The 22,235-nt window shown below is 32.9% G+C and overlaps 2 protein-coding genes, 1 long non-coding RNA gene and 2 pseudogenes across 3 annotated transcripts; 4 read left to right on the top strand and 1 right to left on the bottom strand.

Annotated features, from left to right (window-relative positions):
- LOC140969747 (1-aminocyclopropane-1-carboxylate oxidase homolog 1-like) lies at positions 1-1,691 on the top strand (annotated as a pseudogene).
- A 2,885-nt stretch (positions 1,692-4,576) lies between these two features.
- Positions 4,577-5,105, top strand: LOC140969753 (uncharacterized). Its single transcript, XR_012173990.1, has 2 exons — positions 4,577-4,617; positions 4,749-5,105. It is a non-coding gene; the product is annotated as an uncharacterized lncRNA (long non-coding RNA).
- A 1,210-nt stretch (positions 5,106-6,315) lies between these two features.
- On the top strand, positions 6,316-8,195 carry LOC140969742 (deacetoxyvindoline 4-hydroxylase-like). The gene is made up of 3 exons (XM_073431177.1): positions 6,316-6,924; positions 7,054-7,375; positions 7,869-8,195. Exons 1-3 carry the CDS (start codon positions 6,383-6,385, stop codon positions 8,112-8,114), a joined length of 1,110 nt encoding a protein of 369 aa, XP_073287278.1. The 5' UTR covers positions 6,316-6,382; the 3' UTR covers positions 8,115-8,195.
- A 1,066-nt stretch (positions 8,196-9,261) lies between these two features.
- Positions 9,262-12,026, top strand: LOC140969757 (1-aminocyclopropane-1-carboxylate oxidase homolog 1-like; annotated as a pseudogene).
- A 5,087-nt stretch (positions 12,027-17,113) lies between these two features.
- LOC140969751 (RING-H2 finger protein ATL16-like) lies at positions 17,114-18,649 on the bottom strand. Its single transcript, XM_073431200.1, has one exon. The coding sequence runs from the start codon at positions 18,209-18,211 to the stop codon at positions 17,147-17,149; it is 1,065 nt and encodes a 354-aa protein (XP_073287301.1). The 5' UTR covers positions 18,212-18,649; the 3' UTR covers positions 17,114-17,146.
- Positions 18,650-22,235: the final 3,586 nt, after the last annotated feature.

Below are 22,235 nucleotides of genomic sequence, written 5' to 3'. Positions count from 1 at the left end.
GAGGATGGCGTAGGAATTATCTGACGTGCATCGGAGACTTGCGGGTTTTTTCAAATAGTGAATCATGGGATCCTCGTGTGGGTGTACCGGAGGAGTTGTTTTCTGGGGTGAGGAGTTTTTTGAGCAAGATACAGAAATTAAGAAACCATTTTATACGCGTGACGGGACGAGAACATTCGTCTATAACAGCAATTCGACATGTATACTGCAGCAGCGGCTAACTGGAGGGATACATTTTTGTGTTTCATGGCTCCAAATCTGTAGGAGGAAGAAGTGCCGGCTACGTGCAGTTGTGTGGAAGGGATATCTTCTTTTCGATAAGAAAATCTAGTTACAACATTTTACTAAAGACAAAAATTCAACCTCAATCGATTTAACATGCACCTGGTATCACAAATTCGAATCCTACTTGTCAAACATTGGTGAAGAAATAGTTAGTCGTATTCTTCGCGCTACTTCCGATCCTCTTGACAAGGTAATAGTCGGATTAATGTACAGAGACATAAAAATCGAACTCGAAACATGTGATGGGCCTAGGATTCTGGTTATTAGCGCTATTTTCCGAGTCTTTTGGTCTCAAATCAAGTCGTTTAACAGAAATGGAATGTGCAGATGGTCTCGCATTTATGCCCATAAGTACTGTACAGCTTGTCCACAGCCATAACTGACCTTGGGAGCAAGCAAACATACAGATGATGGGTGCTTTTACAGGACGTAATCGGTGGCCTTCAGGTTTTGGTTGAGAACCAATGGATTGATATTCCTGCTGTTCCCGGTGCACTAGTTATTAATATTGGAGATCTGTTGCAGGTAAGCTCTACTTATTAGGTAAATCATTGTTACAAAGTATCAGCGCTGAACTTCAAGTTTTTTGAGTTCTAACACAGTAACTCAATATATGCACGAATCAAGCTCGAGCAAAATGATATTGCAATAGGTGATGGAGTGCTTGAACACCAGCATAGCATTAATACTTAACCCCGAGTGCACCCGACTCAGTTCCTACATTGCATAATCTAACTAGATTAATGGTTCTTGAACTTTTCTTTTCACAGATTACATCAAATGACAAATTCGAAAGCATTGAGCATAGAGTAGTGGCGATCTGTGACGTGTTTCTTTAGCACTTCTTTCTCCCTTGCTCCTTTTCAAGATCTAAATTTGACACTTGGAGCTACATATCTGGAAAGTTTGAGAATATCGTGTTTCTTGGCTTTAAATTTATGCATTTTTAACGATAAATATTACATAGTAATACTATGTAAAACTAAACTCGCGGAAAGAAGAAGATGAAGAGTTAATAAATTGATGTACTCCAAATAAGTTTAAATTACATTCGTGAAATATTTGGAGGAAGCTCAAAATTATATATATTTAATTGTCAAAATATAGTACTTGGGCATTTAGGACGTTAGGGGCTAAATCAAAATTAATTCGGATATAGAGTTTTGATTATTATTTTAAAATTTAAAATAATAAATTGTGTCGTAAGAATTCTGAATTAATTAGTACAACTTTTCCAATTGAATAAATGTATGTTCATATATAAAGGATTTGAATGAAAAACTGTCTAATCTGAATGAGGCCTATCTAGAAAGTCTCATCATTTCTTAAAGGTAGTATATATATTCTAAATATAAAGTCTGTGGTCTCATATAACATAGATCGAACAATTTTTGTTTATTTTCATTCATTTTCTGTAGCAATCAAATTCGTTCTCTATTTGTTTTAGGAAAATTTATAGATTTGTTGTTTTATAAATTATGTTGTTGTTCGAATATCCTGAAAGAAAATTGTTATTATCCTGATCCAGCAGCATTAACACAGTGTCGGACAATATTACCTTAATGACAGTCTATTCATGCTCGAAACTAAATCAAATTCTGAAATACGTTTTCTAACATTACATCCAATAATATTGTTATAAATTAAAGAAATCACTTGTGGGGTTATCGAAATTTCCTTTTGATTCCAGACGACAAGTCCAAACAAAAGTGCTACATAACAAAATGGTGCTGGTCCAAGAATACCAGTGGCATTTTTTTCACTAGTGTCTGATTGTAGCACCGTCAAAATTGTACATGGGAGCCAAATTATTCGCGTAACTACAAAAATAAAAACCGAGGGAGCAGTAGTATATATGTATCCTTCAAAATAACTTTGTTCTTCGACATGACAGATTCTATGCTGCATGTAATGATTCACTCCCGTTGCGATGGGGTGGATGAGACTACCTTTAAAACATTGGGAGCTCACCACATGCTCTTTGGTTGCGGATTTAACCATCTGTTACTTTTGTGGAACTCAAATGAAAAAAAAATTGATTTTTTGTGCAGTAGTACACCTTAAATATCTAAGTATTCACATAAAAATATACCTAAAACTAAAAGGGTATATATCATCAACTGTGACCCTAATTAAACTTTGTTGTCCTGCAATACGAAAGGAAATCGAGGTCTAAAGTTGGATGGTTAAAAAAATTCATGAGCAATTTTAACCATTAAACATGTAGATTAGGTGGATGAGTTTTTGAAGTGATTTTCTCNTATGAATTACAATTTTAGTAATATAAGTCAGACAACTTTTGAGTTTTAATACTATAATTTGTAAACATTTATTTTCATCAAATAACTTTGATTTTTTTTCTTTTGTGTGAAGCCACTAAATCTACTAAATATTGATTAATTGATATCGATGCTCTTGTGCTTGCCTCATGTCGCGAAAATAAAACTTATATTATGCACATTGAAATCTATCTAAGTAAAAATAAAGAGAATTGACATATTTTTTCCTCTAATTTTAAAATATTGAGGGTTGTTTTGTTTTATATTTCCTTTGATTTTTGTTAATATTTATTTTAATGTGAGTAGTGTATGTTTATTCTCGTTTAATGAGCTACGTACGAGAGTATAAATGCAAAAGAAATGAAATTCGATGTGTTTAATGGCTTCTGACGAAAAAAGACCAAATCAAAAAAATTCAAAATTTTGGATGAAATTCAAATATTGACAAATTAAAGGACTAAAACACAAAATATGATAAATTTATAAGGATAAAATTGCAATTTTCTCTAATTAATTTATTTAAAAAAATTCATTAATGTCCCCACACTTGCATGATAATCACGTAAAGGGGTAGAGTGCAACCGATTATAGCTAAAATGGGACAACCACATAAAAAAATACAGATTAAATCAAAACACTCCAACCTTTTTTTAAAAAAATATGAAAAGATGTGGCTAAACAGTCCCCAGGTGGCTTGACACAGGCTCGGTCCTTAGCCTGATGTACGTCTTAAAATGGCAGATTTTTCACCTCACCAAGTTGTGGTAATTAATCCCAGTCGAGTTATATAGAAATTCTCTATGTTCGTTTCAAGGTTAATAGATATATATTGGCTTTCGAGAATCTTCAAAAATACGTCCGCTCTTCAAAAATATGTCCGCCTCGCCACAGACCTCTTAGTCCAGTGAAGCACCTCTAAAAAATGAGATAGGTCCCGTCCCGAGCTCGAACCCCTCTAAACCCCCACCCAATATATATTATATATATTTATAAAAACTTGCCCACCCTTGTAAAAAAAAAAACGTCCGCCCCTTGCTCTACATCGATGTCTTATCTACGTATTCATCATCATCGGGTTCACAGTACAAATCATCTCCACTCCTTCAATTTGTGGCCCTTGTTTCAATTCTTGCCATTTTCATTATCACAAATCAATGTCACCACTTAAACTAACAAATTATTTTTGCTTATTTAATCGCACGACTCGGTGCAAGTGTGCCCAATTTAATTAGTCTAAAGAAACAAAGCCAAAAAAAAATGGAATTCAAGAATTTGAAGAGCATAGTTATGAATTTTATTAAATTTGTATTGTTGGTATTATGGAGGGTTTTTTTCTACATACTTTGGTGTATGGCCAGCCCTTTGAAGAAGTTATGGGGTCGCTTACAGCTGAAAATTATAATCTGGGAAATGGAAGGCCTTGACCATAAATATGTTTTCCCAGAAAAATTATACAGGCTGTACAGATCTTGAGGTTTGGAGGTTTCTTTTGTTTCATTAATGCATGCATGTATTTGTTTTGGTTGAAAAAGTGAACTTCAATTCTGTGTATTGATTTGCTTATCATCGCATCAACAAGATTAATAAAAAAAATAATATAATTGTTTAAATGTAAAATATCTTTGTTTTCGTCATTAAATATTTTATTTTCATTACAATTGCCATTTGAGTAGACTAATCATAAATTTTGTAATCATTTTAAAATGAGTTAGCAACATTAACGTTAGTTATAAAACGTTTGATTTGAGTGTAAGGTAGGTAGTAGGTAGGGATTATGCAATGAAAAACTTTTACCCTTAATTTGTCAAACAGAAGGCCATACAACTTCATTTGACAGATTATATGTAAGATCACCCTTTATATAACAAGCTCATTGATAGGTTATACATATATTACAAGATCCTTTTTCCATAAGAAAGGTCAACAAAAGCAACGACACAAAGATCAACGTTTGAAAGTTGAGAGCAAAATGAAATTAAACATGAGCGATACTTGACGTAATTCATGGGACGACATGAATCAATAATTATAAGTCGAATATAGTAACAGACTTGTGTATAAGGAAATAACATTAAAATGGATAAGTCATGTGACCTTCAGCAAAATTGATCTGCTTAATGCTCCCGGCACCTCAGTCGCCTTCTGTAATATCGGAATCATGTTGTGGGAATCGACGCCTTAAAGATCTACTGGTGAAGAATGTTCATCGCTGAATTTGGTTGTGGCCATGATAACTTAATTCAGTTACTACAAATTAAATTAACAACGGTAATTATGAAATATGGTATTTTACAAAACCCCAATTAATTGGATGTATGATGAAGACCATGGAAGGTAATTTATAGACTCGTAGCAATCAAAGGTAATTGTGTTTGAAATGATTCCGAATTTTGTTCTAAGGATCTTCACGGCATGATTTCCCAAAATTCTTCAAGAAGTTCTAAGATTTATAAAGTTATTTAATTTTATTAATAAATAAATAAATAAATGTTGTTTGTAATTTTTATTTTTATTATAGAAGGCCACCTACATGAGAAGAAATGTTCGAGGAGATCCTGAGTTTTGTCCAATTCCAAAGCACAATAAATGATTTCACCCAAGGGAATAATTTTGGTCTATAGTGAAAGGGGAATGATATATATGTTTGGTCTATAGTCTTGTTTGCTAAACATATCACAATATAAGCTTCTATAATTTAATAACCCTAAACTACTTTTTTCCACTACTACAACTTAGTGAATTATTATGTCCCAAAAAAAAAAGACCCAAATTACTTACCAAAATTCCTCAAATAATAATTGAAATAAATATTAAATATTACTCAGTTTTTAGTTTACCATAAGAATTCTTTCAATAATCATAAAAATATGTAAATTTATTAAAATTATTAAATTCTTAAATATTTTCTATGCAATTATCTTTTACATTTTTTTTTATAATTTGAGTCTGATATTTTAATTTAATGATAGTATCAAATCATTTTTTTTTCTTTTACATTTTACAAATTATTAATATATAAAAATATGAGCTTTAATCTTAAAAATGCTATTATATACGAAGTAATAAGTTTAATTATAAATAAATTTTACTCCATAAAATTATATAAAAATTTTACAGACTAATTTGAAAAAAAAATTGCGAAAAATTATTATTTAAATTATTTTTCTATTCTATTTTTTTATATTTATATATGCATATGTGTTAATTACTAGTTTCTCCTTAATTCTTTTTATGAGCATTGCAGGTTACTAGCAATGTCATTTCACTAAGTATATGAGTTAAGCAAATGTCAAGATCTATAAATATTTAGATGCACTTTTGCCAATAATTATAAAATTTTAATTTAATAAACCATGACTAATATATATACAAATCATTTATTTTTAATACCTTAATTTTATACTTAAATAAAATTTTAGTATGAATTAATGTGTTATAATATTAATTTTGTTATTTTAATTTAAATTACAATCTTATAATTATGTATTTGTTAATACAAAATAATGTACAGAATGTAAAAAGTTAATTAACATATTTGGAATTTCACATAATTAATAGGGTATTTTTATTAATTATCTTAATCTAAGACCAAAGTTAATATAATTAAGGGTTATTTTAAAAATTAATTCAAGGTGAAGCCAAACTATATTGAATTTTTTTTTGATCGGCTGCAGTAGACCATCAATAAAAAACTGACATCTACTAACCAATCTTCCCCGGACATAAGCACCGCCGATCCTCGTAAGTCGTATGTATCCATCCTCTCACAAACTTCGACTTCTCCCCCCGATTCTCTCTTTGTAAATTAAGCACAAAAAATGGATAATCTGTCTACTATCGGAAATTCTTTATCAGAAGCCTACGAACGTACGAAAGATCTGAAATCTTTTGAAGAAAGCAAAGCAGGCGTCAAAGGGATAGTTGACAGCGGAGTTCTGAAAATTCCCAAGATTTTCGTTCGACCAACCGATGAGCTTGCCGAGGAATCGCAGCACATCCCCTCGGATTCGTTACAAGTTCCGGTTATCAATCTAGGAGGAGCTGAATCAGGTCATGATCAACATAAGACCATTGTTTCTGAAATCAAACGGGCATCCGAAGAATGGGGTCTTTTCCACGTGGTGAATCATGGGATTCCTGTGGGGGTTTTGGATTCGATGTTGGATGGGACGAGGATGTTTCATGAGCAGGATGTTGAGGTGAAGAGAGATTTCTATACGGATGATAGGATGAAGAAGGTGAAGTATGGAAGTAACGTTGACTTGTACAGATCAAAGGCTGCTAATTGGCGTGATTCGTTGACTATTTCCCTGCAGATTTCTGATCGGATTCAGCCTGATGAGTTGCCCAAGATTTGCAGGTGAGCTTTTTTCTTTTTTGATCTTGAATTTGGTAGGTTTGATACGATATGTGGTTCAAAAGATGGATTTTTTAAAGAAATTTTGGCGATTTTGACTCGGATGAGAACTTGTTCGATCACGTTCATCAGGGAATCAACTTTGGAGTACATTGATCGAGTTACAAAATTGGCACAAACTCTATTTGAGTTATTATCCGAAGCTCTTGATCTGGAACCACATCGCCTAAGCGACATGGAATGCGCCAAAGGACGAACTTTCATCGGTCACTACTACCCGCCCTGCCCTGAGCCCGAGCTAACGTTAGGCACAAGCAAACACACGGATCCGTCAATCTTGACAATTCTTCTGCAAGACCAGATCGGAGGCCTCCAAGTCCTGCATAAAAATCAGTACGTTGATGTGAATCCCCTGCCTGGAAGTTTGGTTGTCAACATTGGAGACATGTTGCAGGTTAGTTGCGACTTGTGTGTCTAATGCCTTAGACCCAGGCCAAAAAAAAAAATCTTGCTTCGTTAAAAAGGCACATGTGAAATGTATAAAAAGCTAAAAACGTCTCCAATCATTGTTGGTAAAAATTGCAATTTTAGTTGGGCAAATTTGCCATCCATAGTTGGATTTTTTTTTGTCCGAAACCGTAAATCCAATAAATTAAAAACTACGTAGGAGAACAACACTGTCAAATAAGTGATGTTTGATTAGTTTTGTGGTTTGTCGCATAAAAACACCAAAACAAATAAAAACCAAGTTATTAGACGAAAATTTAACATGAACAAGTTATATACTAAATTTGATATTTTTCAAACATCTTTGACATATTTTACATGACATTAGATCAATCTTGTTTCACAGAACCGGTAATAAATTAAATGCCATGTATCCTGATAAATGATAATTGTTCATTTTTGTTGTAGTACTTGTTGTCACATAGTATTACTATTTTCAGATAATATCAAATGATAAGTTCATAAGCCCAGATCATCGAGTTCTTGCCAACCAGGTGGGGCCAAGAATTTCAGTGGCGGGGTTCTTTACTGGTGCCACAATTCCCGAAAGAATTTATGGGCCCATAAAAGAGTTGATATCAGAAGAAAATCCCACAAAGTATAAGGAGTTTACCGTAAGGGAGTATATATCCAAGTTTTTCTTGAGGCCTATTGACAAGTCTGGTCTTGACGAATTCAGGTTGTAATAACCAATTTCAGATTGCTTGCATGTATATCAATTTTATTGAACTTTTGAATATTGGTATGAAAAAACACTTGGGACTGGATATCTTAAGGTTTGAGAAAAAGAAATTGATTTTGGAAAACTACAACACATTTTGGCATTTACAAATCTTTTCATCTCATGTGGATCAAGTGGGATTGTATGGATGTGTCACATATTTCAGAAATTGAATAGGAAAATGAAAATAAAACTATTTTAGAATTATTTTGTTAAGAGGTTTTTTATTTTCTAGTTCGCCTGCAAAGAATATTTAGTCAAGAGGATATTTCTCACTCATATCTTGCAGGATGCAATTCTAGGCAAAACAATAAACTTAATTAGATGGATATGATGATGTAGCGTAACTATGTATGTACATTGTTGCTACGGATATTTTGTCACCATTCCTTCTCATTTGATTGTCTACCAATAATGACATAAAGAAGCGAATTAATGCATTAGAGGATAAAGGGGTTTCATCCTTAAGATTTCAAGTGGAGGATTTGGAAAACGTATATGCAAAAAGCTAAATTTATATGTAAGCTATAAAGTAATATGTGTTATCATTTTACGTATACTATGCATTAGTTGGATTCTTTGTTTCATTAAATTGCAATTTTGAAATAATGAATTAAAAAACATGAAAAAAAAAAAAATCAAGTCATAGTACCAAGTGTTTTGCCTCTAGCGGAAACTACTGTTTCAGTTTCGATATTATTTTAATGAATGATCTGCAATGTTGATTTAAAATAAAAAAATTAGTAAAATTTATATGTGACATATTAAAATATTTAATTAATTTTAGGCACATTTATGGCATGTGTATCTTAGACGGTTTTCATTAAAACAAAAACAAAAAAAACTAGATGACATTACAATTATCCAAATTTAACACGTGAGGGTATGAATTATGTATCACAAAAACTTGTGTAAGACGGTCTCACGGATCGTATTTATGAGACAGATCTTTTATTTGGGTCATCCATGAAAAAGTATTACTATTTATGCTAAGAGTATTATTTTTTATTGTGAATATGAATAGGGTTGACCCGTCTCACATATTAAGATCTGTGAGACGGTCTCATATGAGACCGATTCATTATCCATAGCGAGCATATCCTGGCCTGTGACCCACCATTAAACACAGTACAAAACAATAATGTCTCGCGTTCTCTTACAGAATTCTTCACAAAACAACCGCTACACTCTGTTACATTGATCTGATGGCAGGACGAGAAGATTTTCTTTTAGGCGACCAAGAATCTGACAGAATGAAAATGTTGAAATCTTTTGATGAAACAGAAGCTGGTGTCAAAGGCCTGGTAGATTCTGGACTATTGAAAGTTCCTAAGATTTTTGTCAGGCCATTTGAGGAGCTGACTCAAGAATATTCTCACAAGAAGACCCAAACCCAGGTTCCTGTAATTGATCTTGACGAAGTTCAGGAACCCGACAAGTGTAAATCCATGGATCTGAACCAAGATTTAACTTATAAAAAGGATCAAATCAAGGTTCCTGTGATAGATCTCAGTGGACAGGCGAAAACAGGTTGTGGAAGAAGTGAAAATTGCATCAGAGACATGGGGTTTTTTCCAGGTGGTGAATCATGGGATTCCGTTATCTGTTCTTGATGGGATGATAGATGGCATTCGCAAGTTCCATGAACAGGATGTGGAGGAGAAAAAAAAATATTACACGCGGGATAACACGAGAAGTGTGAGATATAACGGTGGTAATGATATTTTTACAGCAAGAACAGCTAGTTGGAGGGATTCTTTAACCATTTCATTTTCAGATCCTGATCGTCCAGTTGACCCCAAGGATTTACCCGCTTCTTGCAGGTGTGATTACCCACTTTTCCGGTGAAATTAAACTAATTTATTATTCCTTGTTCTGCTTAATGCTTCCTCGTAGCAAAGCATGGATTCTATGGCGAGAGGACTGAGTGGTAATTCTGATATTCGCGGAACATTTGGTTTAGATTTTGTGTAGGAACTAATTCTCAAGATGCAACTGTTGGCCCCGTGAAATAAATACTTTTCCGGAAGATAAGTGTCATGTGGCACTTTTGTGCCTCTCGACTCAATGTTTACTTAAAAATCGACGCATATTGTAATTATCGTGTCTTACGGCCCTGATCCTGATTCCGTAACATATACTATCAGAGCAGGTCTCAATGCTGCTATCAATGAAAAATTTGGGTCGGCTTGGTCTGTATCATGATTTCGAGAATATTACTTACCTAACAATAGCATACGTTTGAAGGCCGTTGCTGCTGAAATGAAAATTTGAACTTATAAGCTTTGACTGTGGTTAGGAATCAGCTTTGGTAATAAGACTTTCGATTTTATTCTATGGTAGAAATTCATGTTGCACTCTTTAAGTTTTGTGGTTTTCTGGCAAGAATACATCAACTGTCAAATGCTTTTGCACGTATTTTCCAGGGACTCGGCTATTGAATACTCGAAACATATAGAAACTTTGGGAAATATTCTTTTTGGATTGTTGTCCGAGGCTCTGGGACTCGAAACTGATCGCTTAAGGAGTATGGAATGCTCGAAAGGTCATCGGTTGCATGGTCATTATTATCCCGCATGCCCTGAGCCGGACCTGACCATTGGAACAGCCAAGCACTCTGATGCTGGGTTTCTCACAATTCTTCTGCAAAGCTCCATTGTGAGTGGTCTCCAGGTTATGCATGACAGCCAGTGGATTGATATCGAACCTGTTTCTGCCAGTTTGGTCGTAAACATTGGAGATCTTCTCCAGGTAATATCCCATCTGATAACTAAAAATGTTTCCATTCTCAAGTTTTAGGTGATAAGTTAAAGTGCATTGTTGGGTATCCAATTTTCATCCTTGGTCACTTCACTCTGCAAATATTGCATCCTATTATAAAACATGTGGCAAACACCTGATCATAGGATTAAACATGTCGTTGAACATCTATATCCTAATTTCTAAACATATGCCAAACATTCAGCCAATTCACTGGAGTATGAATGTACCATGAATTATACAGTAAACGATCTAAATCGCCATTCTATAGTTTTGCAACAGTCGATTCCAATAAACGTAAGGCTTGAGAAAAATTTTGTGCGTTTTTTGTTCTTTTCTATTTTTTCCTGATTCCTGTGCTAATTTGGCATAGTTGGTCTCAAATGGAAGATTCAAAAGCATTAAGCATAGAGCAATTTCCAATGACATTGGACCAAGAATTTCAGTGGCATGCTTTTTCTCTGGACCTATAAACGAGGCCTGTAAGATTTATGGCCCCATAGACGATCTGATAACCGAAGAAAATCCCCCGATTTACACACGGATAGTGTTAAGTGACTATTTTCATAAGGTCCTGACTACTGGACTCGACAAGTATCAGGCACTAGATTATTATTATATTGTCTGAAGATCGCACGATTGCTTGAGCTGAACTTGTGTTATCTGAAATGATATTCTTGACAGTTGCAGCTTGTTCTGTTAAAATATTGTTGTACTAATTTCTATCTTTGGTCAAATGAAAAAAGAAATACATATAGGTTAAATACAGTTGTGCTTTCATTCATTATCGATGACTTTATTTGATGAAGAAAGTTAGAACATTTCATTCATACGATGAACTGCATTTACTACGATGGGAGTGTAAAAAAACCTCTTTATTGTTTGTCAGTCATGGATGAGAAATGCATGTCGGGCGTATGAGCCTCGTTTTTAACTTGTCCAACAATTAATCTACTGTAGAAAGTATGAGCCCTGCTTTTGTTTTGGGGGGTTCTGTCACTTGAGCAACTTCCTGTGAATAAAGTAAGGGTTGGTGGCAATAGAAGGAAAGAACAATCATACAATCGTTCATAAGGGCAATGTCAGTTATGTCTAGAAAGAAAATCTTTAACCACTCTCTACACTTTCGGCGACCTGGCTGCTATGGTTTAAGCTTGGTGTTGCATCATTTTTTTTCTGATCTTCTAGCTTTTAAATCGATTCAATAGTTTCCTGTTCTTAGCTGCTTCCGCTGGTTTCTATCTTCGGTGATTGCGTTCATCCGAGCTAGGGTTCTTGCGCGATTGTTCTTAAATCTCGGAGGAGTTCTGGTCTGAACTCGTCCTGGTATAGTGCACAATGAGTCAAAAGATGTTCAAAGATGAGGCCGAGTCTATCTTGGACAAGGATGGGGATGCTACTAATGATCCTAAATGTGATTCTGGTTCAAAAGTCGCTGAATCTGATCTTATGGGTGAGAAAGAAGATACTGAAAAAGTTGGAGGGAACAATGCTATGGGCTAGAATGGTACTCAACGTATGAATGCTACTAGGAATGGCAAGTTCTCTCGTATGCTGTTTGTTAACCTGTTCAGGAACAACAGATTGGCCAAACGTAGTAAATGACGTCTCGGAGAAAGTGATTTGATTAGTAAGAACCGGTCTCAAAAAAATCTTTATTCACGAGAAATGATAATGACTTGGAAATCACTGATCGGTACCATCAAAAAAATGATGGTATTGTTCAGATTAAACATGAGATACGACATGTGAAGGGGCTGATGAAAAATCTTGTCCTTGACACAATTTGATTATCGGGTGCAAAACCTGTATTGAGATCGAGATCATGAAAATTGGGAACGGTGCGCTTGTGGTTATGAAAGCGGAAAAGATTGCTGAAATGTGTATGTACTTTGTGAGCATTGTGTTGCTAGTAAACAACACAAATCAAAGTTTGACACTTCTACTGCCAAAAGAAAAAACGTATTGGAGCTGATTCATTTTGACATTTTGCAGTCACTGGTTGTATCCCTAAGATTAGCGAGATACTTTGCCTCATTCATTAATGATTTCTTTATGAGATGTTGAGTGTATCCAATAAAGAAAAAATCAGATTGTTTCCGGTCTTCAAAGACTTCAAAGCGCGAGTTGAATTTGATTCAGACAAGAAGATCAAGTATTCGAGGACTGAAAGTGAAGGAGAATATATCAGCGATGAATTTGATGCATTTTGCCAACATGATGGCATTAAAAGATAGTTCATGACGGCTTACATACCCCAACAGAATGGAGTGACAGAGCGGATGAACAAAACTTTGTTGGACATAACAAGAGGCATATTGAGTACTGCAGGTCTAGTCAATTCATTTTGATCGGAAGCAGTCAAAACCACTTGTTATATCATCAATCGTTCTCCTTCAGTGACGATTGATCTGAAGACTCCGATAGAGATGTGGGCTGAGAAAGAAGCTAATTATTCTCATTTACATACATTTGGAAGTCATATATATGTTCTGTAGAATGAGCAAAAATGATAAAAGTTGGATTTGAAATCCAAAAAATATATATTATTGGGTTATGCTAATGGAATAAAAGAGTTTCGCTTGTGGGATCCTACTGTCTACAAGCTTATCATCAGCAGGGATGTTATTTTCGAAAAAGATAAAGTAAAGGCAGAAAAATCCACACTCAATTCAAAACTAATATAATTCAGGTGGAAAATAAAACAAACGAAGATCAAATTTCTTGTGACGCGGTACCAGAGCACGAGGAACAAGAACATGTTGTGTCTGAGATTTCCAAAATACAGCAGTCAACTCGAGAAAGAAGACCATCAGGTTGGCTTTCAGATAATGTCACAGAAAGTATATTGCATATTGTATATTAACAGATGATGGTGAGCCATCAAGTTTCTAGGAGGCTACTCAAAGCTCGGATGTATCCCTCCGGGTGATAGTAATGTTAGAAGAATTGAAAGAATTAGACATGAATAAAACTTGATATCTTGTTACACTACCAGGAATGATGAAAATCATTGATAACAAATGGGTCTATAAGATCAAGCGTGATGACAATAACCAAGTGGAGCAATATCATGCTACGTTATAGATAAAAAGGAGTGCTCAGAAAGAAAACATTGATTTCAATTAGATATTTTCTCTTGTAGTTCGGCTTATAATAGTCAGAGTAGTGTTGGCATTGTGTGCGATGTTTGACCTACGTCTAGAACAACTAGATGTGAAAATGATATTTCTTCATGGAGATCTTGTAAAAGAAATCTGTATGCTTCAGTTAGAAAGCGTCGAGGAGAAAACCAAAGAGAACTTGGTTTTTAGGTTGAACAAATCTCAGTACGGTCTCAAACGGGCGCCAAAATGTTGGTACAAGAGATTTGATTACTATATCATGAGCTTTTAATACGACAGATTTAGTGCAGACTATTGTACATATTTCAAGAGGTTTAGAGATGATTATATCATTTTGTGTATGCGGACGACATGTTGGTAGTAGACCCCAACAAATATCAGGTCCAAGAATTGAAAACATACTTAGCTAGAGAATTAGTCAACAAACAAGATTGTGTGTATGTATATTCACCGAGATAGAAGTAACATAATGATTTGGCTTTCAAGAACAATAATTTGAAGAAGTCTTGCAACGCTTCAATATACAAGATAATAAACCAATTCCGACTCATCTTCTTACTAACTTCAAGTTATCCTCAAACATGTGCCCTAGCAATGAAGCAGAGCAGATATAGATGTCTCATGTACTGTATGCATCGGCAATTAGAAGTTCGATGTTCGTCATTATTTTTACAAGACCAGACAATTCACAAGCAGTGAGAGCAATTGGTCAATTTATGGCGAATCCTGGATGATGACTCGAGAGTACGGTTAAGAAGATCCTTATATACATTGAGGTTACCTCAAATGCTGCATTATGTTTTGGAGGATCGGATTTCACATTTATGGACTATATCGATTTAGATTATGTTAGTGATCTTGATAACAAGAAATTTACTATTGGTTATGTGTTTACATTTGCAGGGGAGTAGTAAGCTGAATCTCAAAACTGGAAAGAGTTCTGGCGTTATATTCAACGTATGTAGAATATATGACAACTACTCGAGATTGCAAGGAGTCAATATGAATTTAAATGTTATTCGAAGAGATCGGACACAAACAAGATAATGTTTATTTGTTTTGTGACATTTAGAGTCGGGTAACGCAAAATAATATTTGAAGATAAAAATTACTTATTTTCATTGGTCGGATTTGATCAGAGAATTGTCTCACAAAGTTGATATGTGTGACAGTCTCACATAATTTTTTTGTATAAATATAATATGTTAAATTTTATTGATTAAATTTGGAATAAGACAATAAATTCCAGTTTAGTAATTTAAATTAAATAATAAATTAAATAAAAAAATGTGATGGATAATTAATTCAATGGTATAGAAAATTGTAATCAAATATTGGATTGGATTATTAAACAATTCAATCCTTGTAAGTCCACCTAAACATAACCTTAGTTCTTACGCGATAAATTAAGCTAATCGCCAAGTTCAACAAAATGAAAGAAAGTCAAGTCCGTGTGCTAATTCGAACATGTTCACATTTAACAATTTATTTTTAAACCTACTCAGGCCAAATTTCAACCATTAAACTAACTAGAATCCGCATTAGGCTCGTTTATAGGATCATTTCCCATCGATAGTTATAAAAATGGCCACATCATAAACTAAAATGACTTGTTCATGTTGCCCAACAAATATTGGAAGGAACATACATAAATTTAAAAAAAAAAAAAAAAAAAAATTCGCCAACTTAATTAATCGCGACTTACTTAAGAAGTGTTTGCAACTTCTGAATCTTGAGAAATCTGGGTCTAAATCCGTTCAAAATATCAAATGAATTAGATGTAAAAACAGCATTTTATTGTTTGGGTCCTAAATTCAATGTTCTAGCTATCTAGTTTTACTCAATTAAATGATTGAATCTTTCATGCTTAGTATCCAACCTTTTTTATGGGAAAATTTTTATTCTATATTCAATTGGACAGCTGNATAACGAATTAAAAAATAAATTACGCATGATTCTCCGATCCAGTCTGGAAAATATGCAGCCACCATCTTCCTAAGTTAGACATTCTGTCAATATTGTATAAGAATATAGGGTTAGGAGGGGACCCCCCCTGCATCTACCCATCACAAAGAAAGCCCCGACTATTTATTATTTTGAACTTAATTCGCCGTTTAATAATTTAGTCCATTTTCACAAAGCTCAAATAATAATTTAAAAATATATACGAATCATAAAATATCGAGAACAAAACATGTTTCTTATGTGTTTCGATATATGCATATGTATACTGAATATTTCATATCTTGGCATTATATATAATTAGTTATTCTAAAATCGAAAAAAACAAGTTAGTAGCAAACAAAAAGGTGTAATCATTTATTCCAATCTCGATCCTAAAAGAATTAATAATAATAATAATATAAGATAAATTAAACAGAGTTCAAATTTAAATCAAAGAAAAAGAGGGAAGGAGATGTTGGGTTAAGGTGATGATGATTGCAATCATAACTCTTAAGTCAAAATTAGATACATATGGTCCATCAATTACAGCTTTCTATGACGTATGATAATACGAAATTTGAGCACCACTAAAAGCCATCGAATTGCAATTTCCACTTTCTGTCACATCTTTTGGTAAATTGGTTTTTTAACAAATTGAATATTCTAGTCCTTTCTTATGTTCAATTTATTTAAAGTTAGTCTAATCTAGATCACTGATTAAGCACCGTTCTCGAAAAATGACATATTAATTGAATATAAGTTTTTGTTTTTAGTCTTAAATTTTACAAATAAATTAAAGTTATATATTCATCGTCTCATCCCATATCTCATATGTGTCTTATAATCACAAGATTAAAATCATATATTTTTTATATATATCCTCTTTTCTAATAAAATTAATTTTTAATATTATTTTTTTTTAAAACACATATAACATATTTAATTCTATCTATATTCTGAAAATAACATAGATGCCTCCAAGCCACAAAAAATATTAAAGCAATAGATTTTTTTTTTGCAACTGTAGACAACTCAGCAAGCTGTCAAAAATTTAATTTTCACTACGATTTTTATGCATTAACAAGAAATAAAAGAAAGTATGAATAAGATGTATGTATAATCTATGTGTAATCTACATATATTTTACAACTTAGAAAAACAACAATAATTATTTATTATTATTATTATTATTATTATTATTATTATTATTGAATAAAAAATCTATCCTTGTGACTGATGAAAGTGGTTGAATTACATTTCTCGAAGTACTCCTTCCATGCCTGAAAGAAAAGAATGATCTTTTAACCCTACTTCTGCCGCCACTGCAACCCTCTACGGAATCATTTACCTCACTATTGATCTGCGTTTGCTGCTGTGATATTATTTCTTGAACAGCTAGATACAACTGCCTATCGTCTGCTGAATCCATGGAAAAAGACCTTCTAATGGGCTGAACTGCAAATTGTTCATCTTTCTTCCTGCTGTCAATACATTCATCTCCCATGCTCGATGTATGGCTGAACTTTTTACTTTTCTTGCGCAAAATCCCGGGTTCTATCTTTCTCGGTGAAGGGATTATGGATAGGAACTCGCCAGAGCTGAAATGTAATGGAGTACTACTTGAACGGGTTTGTGTTTCGGATCCTATTTCAATCACCACATAATCCTCATCTCTGAAAAGGGATTCATTTGTATAGGGATTTGGATCTTGAGCTGGATTTGAAGCAAGAACTTGGTTTACATGGAACTTGATGTCAGGGTTTGTTGTGGCGGAGATGCTGGTTCTGCAAAGCGGACAATTAGCATTGTTTTGAAGCCAAACATCTATACAATCTATGTGAAAGAGATGGCCACAGTTAGGGATAATTCTTAGTTTCTCGTTTTCTTGAAACTGATTCAAACAAACCGCACATTCGAAAGATTTTGACCTTTCTGATCCATCTTTTGTATCACCTAATTTCTTGAACTGGAAGGTTGGGATTGATCTTATTGAAGCCTGGTCGAGTCCCCGATTCTCGGCCAAAGGAGAGTAGACCATCAAAGGGTCTTCAACAAGACGTCTTCTGGAGACCGAAAATCGGGTAAACAGATCGATCCGGTGCCAATTCAAGCAACATTTGATCACAAAGATGTAGTAGCTAACCAGCAAGAAAGCTGTGGCTAAAATGCCGATAATGGCGACCGCTATAATAGGGAAACTAGGGTGTGATGGATGCAGAGATGGAGTCTCCATTGAAGAAAAACTTGAATTAATCTAGCTAGATCAACTTATGAACACGGCGTCTTTAACATTAATGAATGGGAGAAGTTAAGGTTGTCCCGTTTAATTTCAAGAGTGGAGAAGCTAATTAAGAAAGGAGGGATTGAATTTAAGAATATGGTACTATGACTATGAGGACAGTTTAATTATGAGCATAGAAAATATTCAAACAAAGCGCAAGATTAATGGAGGAAGAAGGTTAGGCGAGGGACCGATTTGAGAAAATTTAGGTGGGATTTAATGCAATGGCAGAAGGCACAAGAAATTTGGATGTGAATAATGCATGTAATTTGGGCTCGGGTGGACCTTTTTTTTAATGTTGAGAAATGAGGGGCAGTGGCAAAATTTTTACAAAAGAAAGTTTCTGTGTAGTAGGTGAATATAGCATGGTATCCAATAAGAAAATATTTGGTTGGTAAGAAATTCATTGTGTTATTAGCAAGAAGAACAATTTGTTTACGAAAAATTTTAAAAAAATTATAACTTATTATTTCAGAATTTTTATTCATTTATTTTGTATTTGTATTGAATTTATTTTTTCAAATATAAAAAAAAATCATAATATTTCTCGAAGGGAAGGCTAGACAATTTCGTGCAAGGTGTCCGAATTCAACCACTTGGATATATAGGAATGAGTGGACAAAGGGTCCACAGTACTCCACACTCCAAACCAAGGTCGCTGACAAATTAAATGAATGTAATTTTTAATTGGTTCAAATTCGTTCCGCTTTGCTATTATTTAATTTCATACAACAGCATTCGTATTACATTTCTAATATTTTATATTTAATGTTATAAAATTTGTAATTTCCAGTTGACGTTTATCAACTATTTCATAATAGTATATATGACAAGTGTTATATACAATTATTTCATGATAATATAGGGCNAAGTCCCTAGCCTCACTCAACCTTCTTCCATTATTCATCTTGCGCTTGAATGTATAAAATGTTTAAAAATTGGCCATAGAACATGTGAAATTTTGTTTAAATTTTTTTATATATATTAATTTCGTAATTTTTTATAGCTCCTGAATGTATATATGAAAGTGGCTTGTCCTTAACTGCATCTAAGTGTAAATATTTATTAATATATGTGAAATTCATATATATTTTTATTACCTCACATGTGAGAAGAAATGTTTATCTTTGAATATAATATTACGATATTATCCTATTAGTAGATCGAAACATGTGAAGAAATATTTATCTTTGAATATAATATTACGATATTATCCTATGAGTAGATTGAAATTCTCCGATGAAAGGCATACTAGCTACTCAATAATTTTATCCAAACTTGACACATTTTAAAACATCAAAATTTACATTTTCATATTTAGAAGATCCACTGCTCGTACTGTTTTTTTTTAAAAAAATTAAATTGGATTAGCTGTTTTTTAAAAGAGGAAACAAGGTTATTTAATAATCAACTCCCTCGTTACAAAATCTGTTGAACAGATATAAATAAAATTTTACTTTAATTCTGCCCGATATTAATGGCACCGTATAGAGGCATCAAATGAAGCAGCCCAAATTTAAATGCCTAGAACCATATTGGAAATGGAATTGTATTTATTTATTTATTTTTATGTATAATTAATCCAATAGCCACCACCCACATGTTACTTCATCTGGACATATATAATTAATATTGCATCACTATTATTTTCAAAAATCATGTCATGTATAAGGTTATTAGTATAATGTCATGTGTCAAACAATTCACGTTTATTTTTATATATTATTCTATGATTTTTTTTGTGTGAATTGCATATATAAAAATAAATAAGGATATTTTGATGCAATCTTGCGGTAATGCTAACATGTCATCAACCGTCAATTTCATTTCCTTAATAATTGAGATGCTTTATTTTTGTTTTTAGAAGTATACTTTTATTAGTGATGCAACAAGGTGGAAACTTCCGGTGTTGAAATAGGTTACGTTGAAGAACTACGACAGTTTTGTCCCAAATACGGAAGAATTTGTACTGTTTACCCACTATATTAATGGCGAACCGAGACAATAATGTGTAATAAAAATGATAACAATATCAAAATTGAGGGTAAATAAAATATTGTTATAAATTATATGGTGTTTAATATGATTTTAAAATGATAGATTAATTTTGTATGTTTTAGTACAATTACCACAATATATGTATTAACAATTATAAAGGAATTAAGACCAAGTTAATACAATATTCTTAAATTAATTAAATATATACAAACGTAACTTTATAAAATTAATAAATTTAGATGAATCAGGTTGATATATTTGGAAATTATTATTTTAGTCATTAAATAAAAATAAAATAGAATTTATGAAGTACATATTTAAATAACATTAAGAATCGTTATAACATTGAATATAAATAAATAAAATAATAAAAATTAAATAAGGATAATAAACCGTTAATATGAAGGGAGAAGTAGAGATAAATACAAAATTATAAACTCAACTTCACATTCCGTCTTTATGTCATAAAATTGTATTTTTCACTTCCTTGTACACATTTTTTTTTTGAATTCACTCCCTATTTCATATTTTATCTTATTTTCTCTTTTAATTCAATTTTATTTTCGTTTTTAATTTTATTTCCTCCATCACATCACTTTTCTTCTCTTCATCGATAATTTTTCACGTGAATCCCTAACTCATCTCCATCGATTTTCATGTCATAGTTACTATTATTTGATAGAATAATAGTATTAATTAAATATAAGTTGGTATATAGTCTACATGAATTTGTGGTATTATATATTCGATAATGTGGTATACTTTGACACATAACGTAGTACTTTATAAGCTAGATTGTGGTACAATGAACATGAACATGTGGTACACCTTAACATATACAACGGCCGTATCATCTAATGTATATCATTTGTCACAAACGTGTGATACCATAACACTTTTATTAAAAAAGGTTCAAACTAATTTGTATACAACTTCTATTGTTCTTCTTGTGAAAAAAAATTGATGACAAAAATATTTGAATTGTGGCAACAAGACATCACAAGATCATAAAATAGTTACGGATTGTTTGATAATTTACGATAAGTAGTGAAACTAAAACTTAGTTTTGTATCTTATTTCAAATCATTGCATTAAATTTGCATACAATACATGATATAGTTACTGTTATTTGATAGAATAATGGTATTAATTAAATCTAAGTTGGTATTTAATCTGTATGAATTTGTGGTACTAGATCTTCGATAGTGTGGTACATTTTGAAACAAAACGTGGTACTTTATAAGCTAGATTTTGGGTTTAGATTTTTTTTCTTTTAACATGAAAAATAGTATTTCCTTATGGAGGTGAAAATATGATATCTGTAGGGATTATATACCGTACCGAAAATCATATACCATATACCATATCGAAAATTATGGTATAAGAAAATTCATACCGATATCGTATCGAAATTTTCGGTATATCGAAATTTTCGGTACATAAAACTAGCATACCGATTATATCGAAATTGTACGATATACCGAGATTTCAGTACGGTATCGGTATATACCGTTTTATACCGAAAAAAATATTACATTTTAAATTTTTTATAAATTTATTGTTTTAAAATATTATATATTTTAAAATTTTAGTATATTTTTTCGGTATTTCGGTATATACCGAAATTTTCAAATTGCATATCGTTACCGTACCGAAAAATTCGGTATTGATACCGTACCGTACCGAAAATTCGGTAAATTCGACATTTTTTTGGTACGATAATCTCGTTATACCGAAAATTCGGTATTTTTTCTCATCCCTAATTATCTCACTAAAGATAGGGATGGCAATTTCCTCTGAACCCCTTGGATGATCCGATACCCGACCCGAATAGAAGAGAGTATGGAGAGATTTTTATACCCGATTAAATAATTGGGTAATCGGGTATGGGGATTTTCGAGTTCGGGTATGGAGGCGGGTTTGATATAATCCGACCCACACCCGACCCGAATACCCGTTTAAATTTATATATATATAT

The sequence above is a fragment of the Primulina huaijiensis genome, unplaced genomic scaffold (genome assembly GCF_012295235.1).
Source record: "Primulina huaijiensis isolate GDHJ02 unplaced genomic scaffold, ASM1229523v2 scaffold42729_ERROPOS115676, whole genome shotgun sequence".
Classification (NCBI taxonomy): Eukaryota; Viridiplantae; Streptophyta; class Magnoliopsida; order Lamiales; family Gesneriaceae; genus Primulina; species Primulina huaijiensis.
The sequence above is the reverse complement of the archived record's forward strand: the minus strand, read 5'-3'. Positions and strand labels throughout refer to the sequence as shown.

Excerpts from the sequence above, each read along its gene's own strand:
- LOC140969742 (XM_073431177.1), top strand. The coding sequence starts at position 6,383 with ATGGATAATCTGTCTACTATCGGAAATTCTTTATCAGAAGCCTACGAA. Across the intron at positions 6,925-7,053 it reads GAGTTGCCCAAGATTTGCAG|GGAATCAACTTTGGAGTACA; the intron begins GTGAGCTTTTTT and ends CACGTTCATCAG. Across the intron at positions 7,376-7,868 it reads ACATTGGAGACATGTTGCAG|ATAATATCAAATGATAAGTT; the intron begins GTTAGTTGCGAC and ends TACTATTTTCAG.
- LOC140969751 (XM_073431200.1), bottom strand. The coding sequence starts at position 18,211 with ATGGAGACTCCATCTCTGCATCCATCACACCCTAGTTTCCCTATTATA.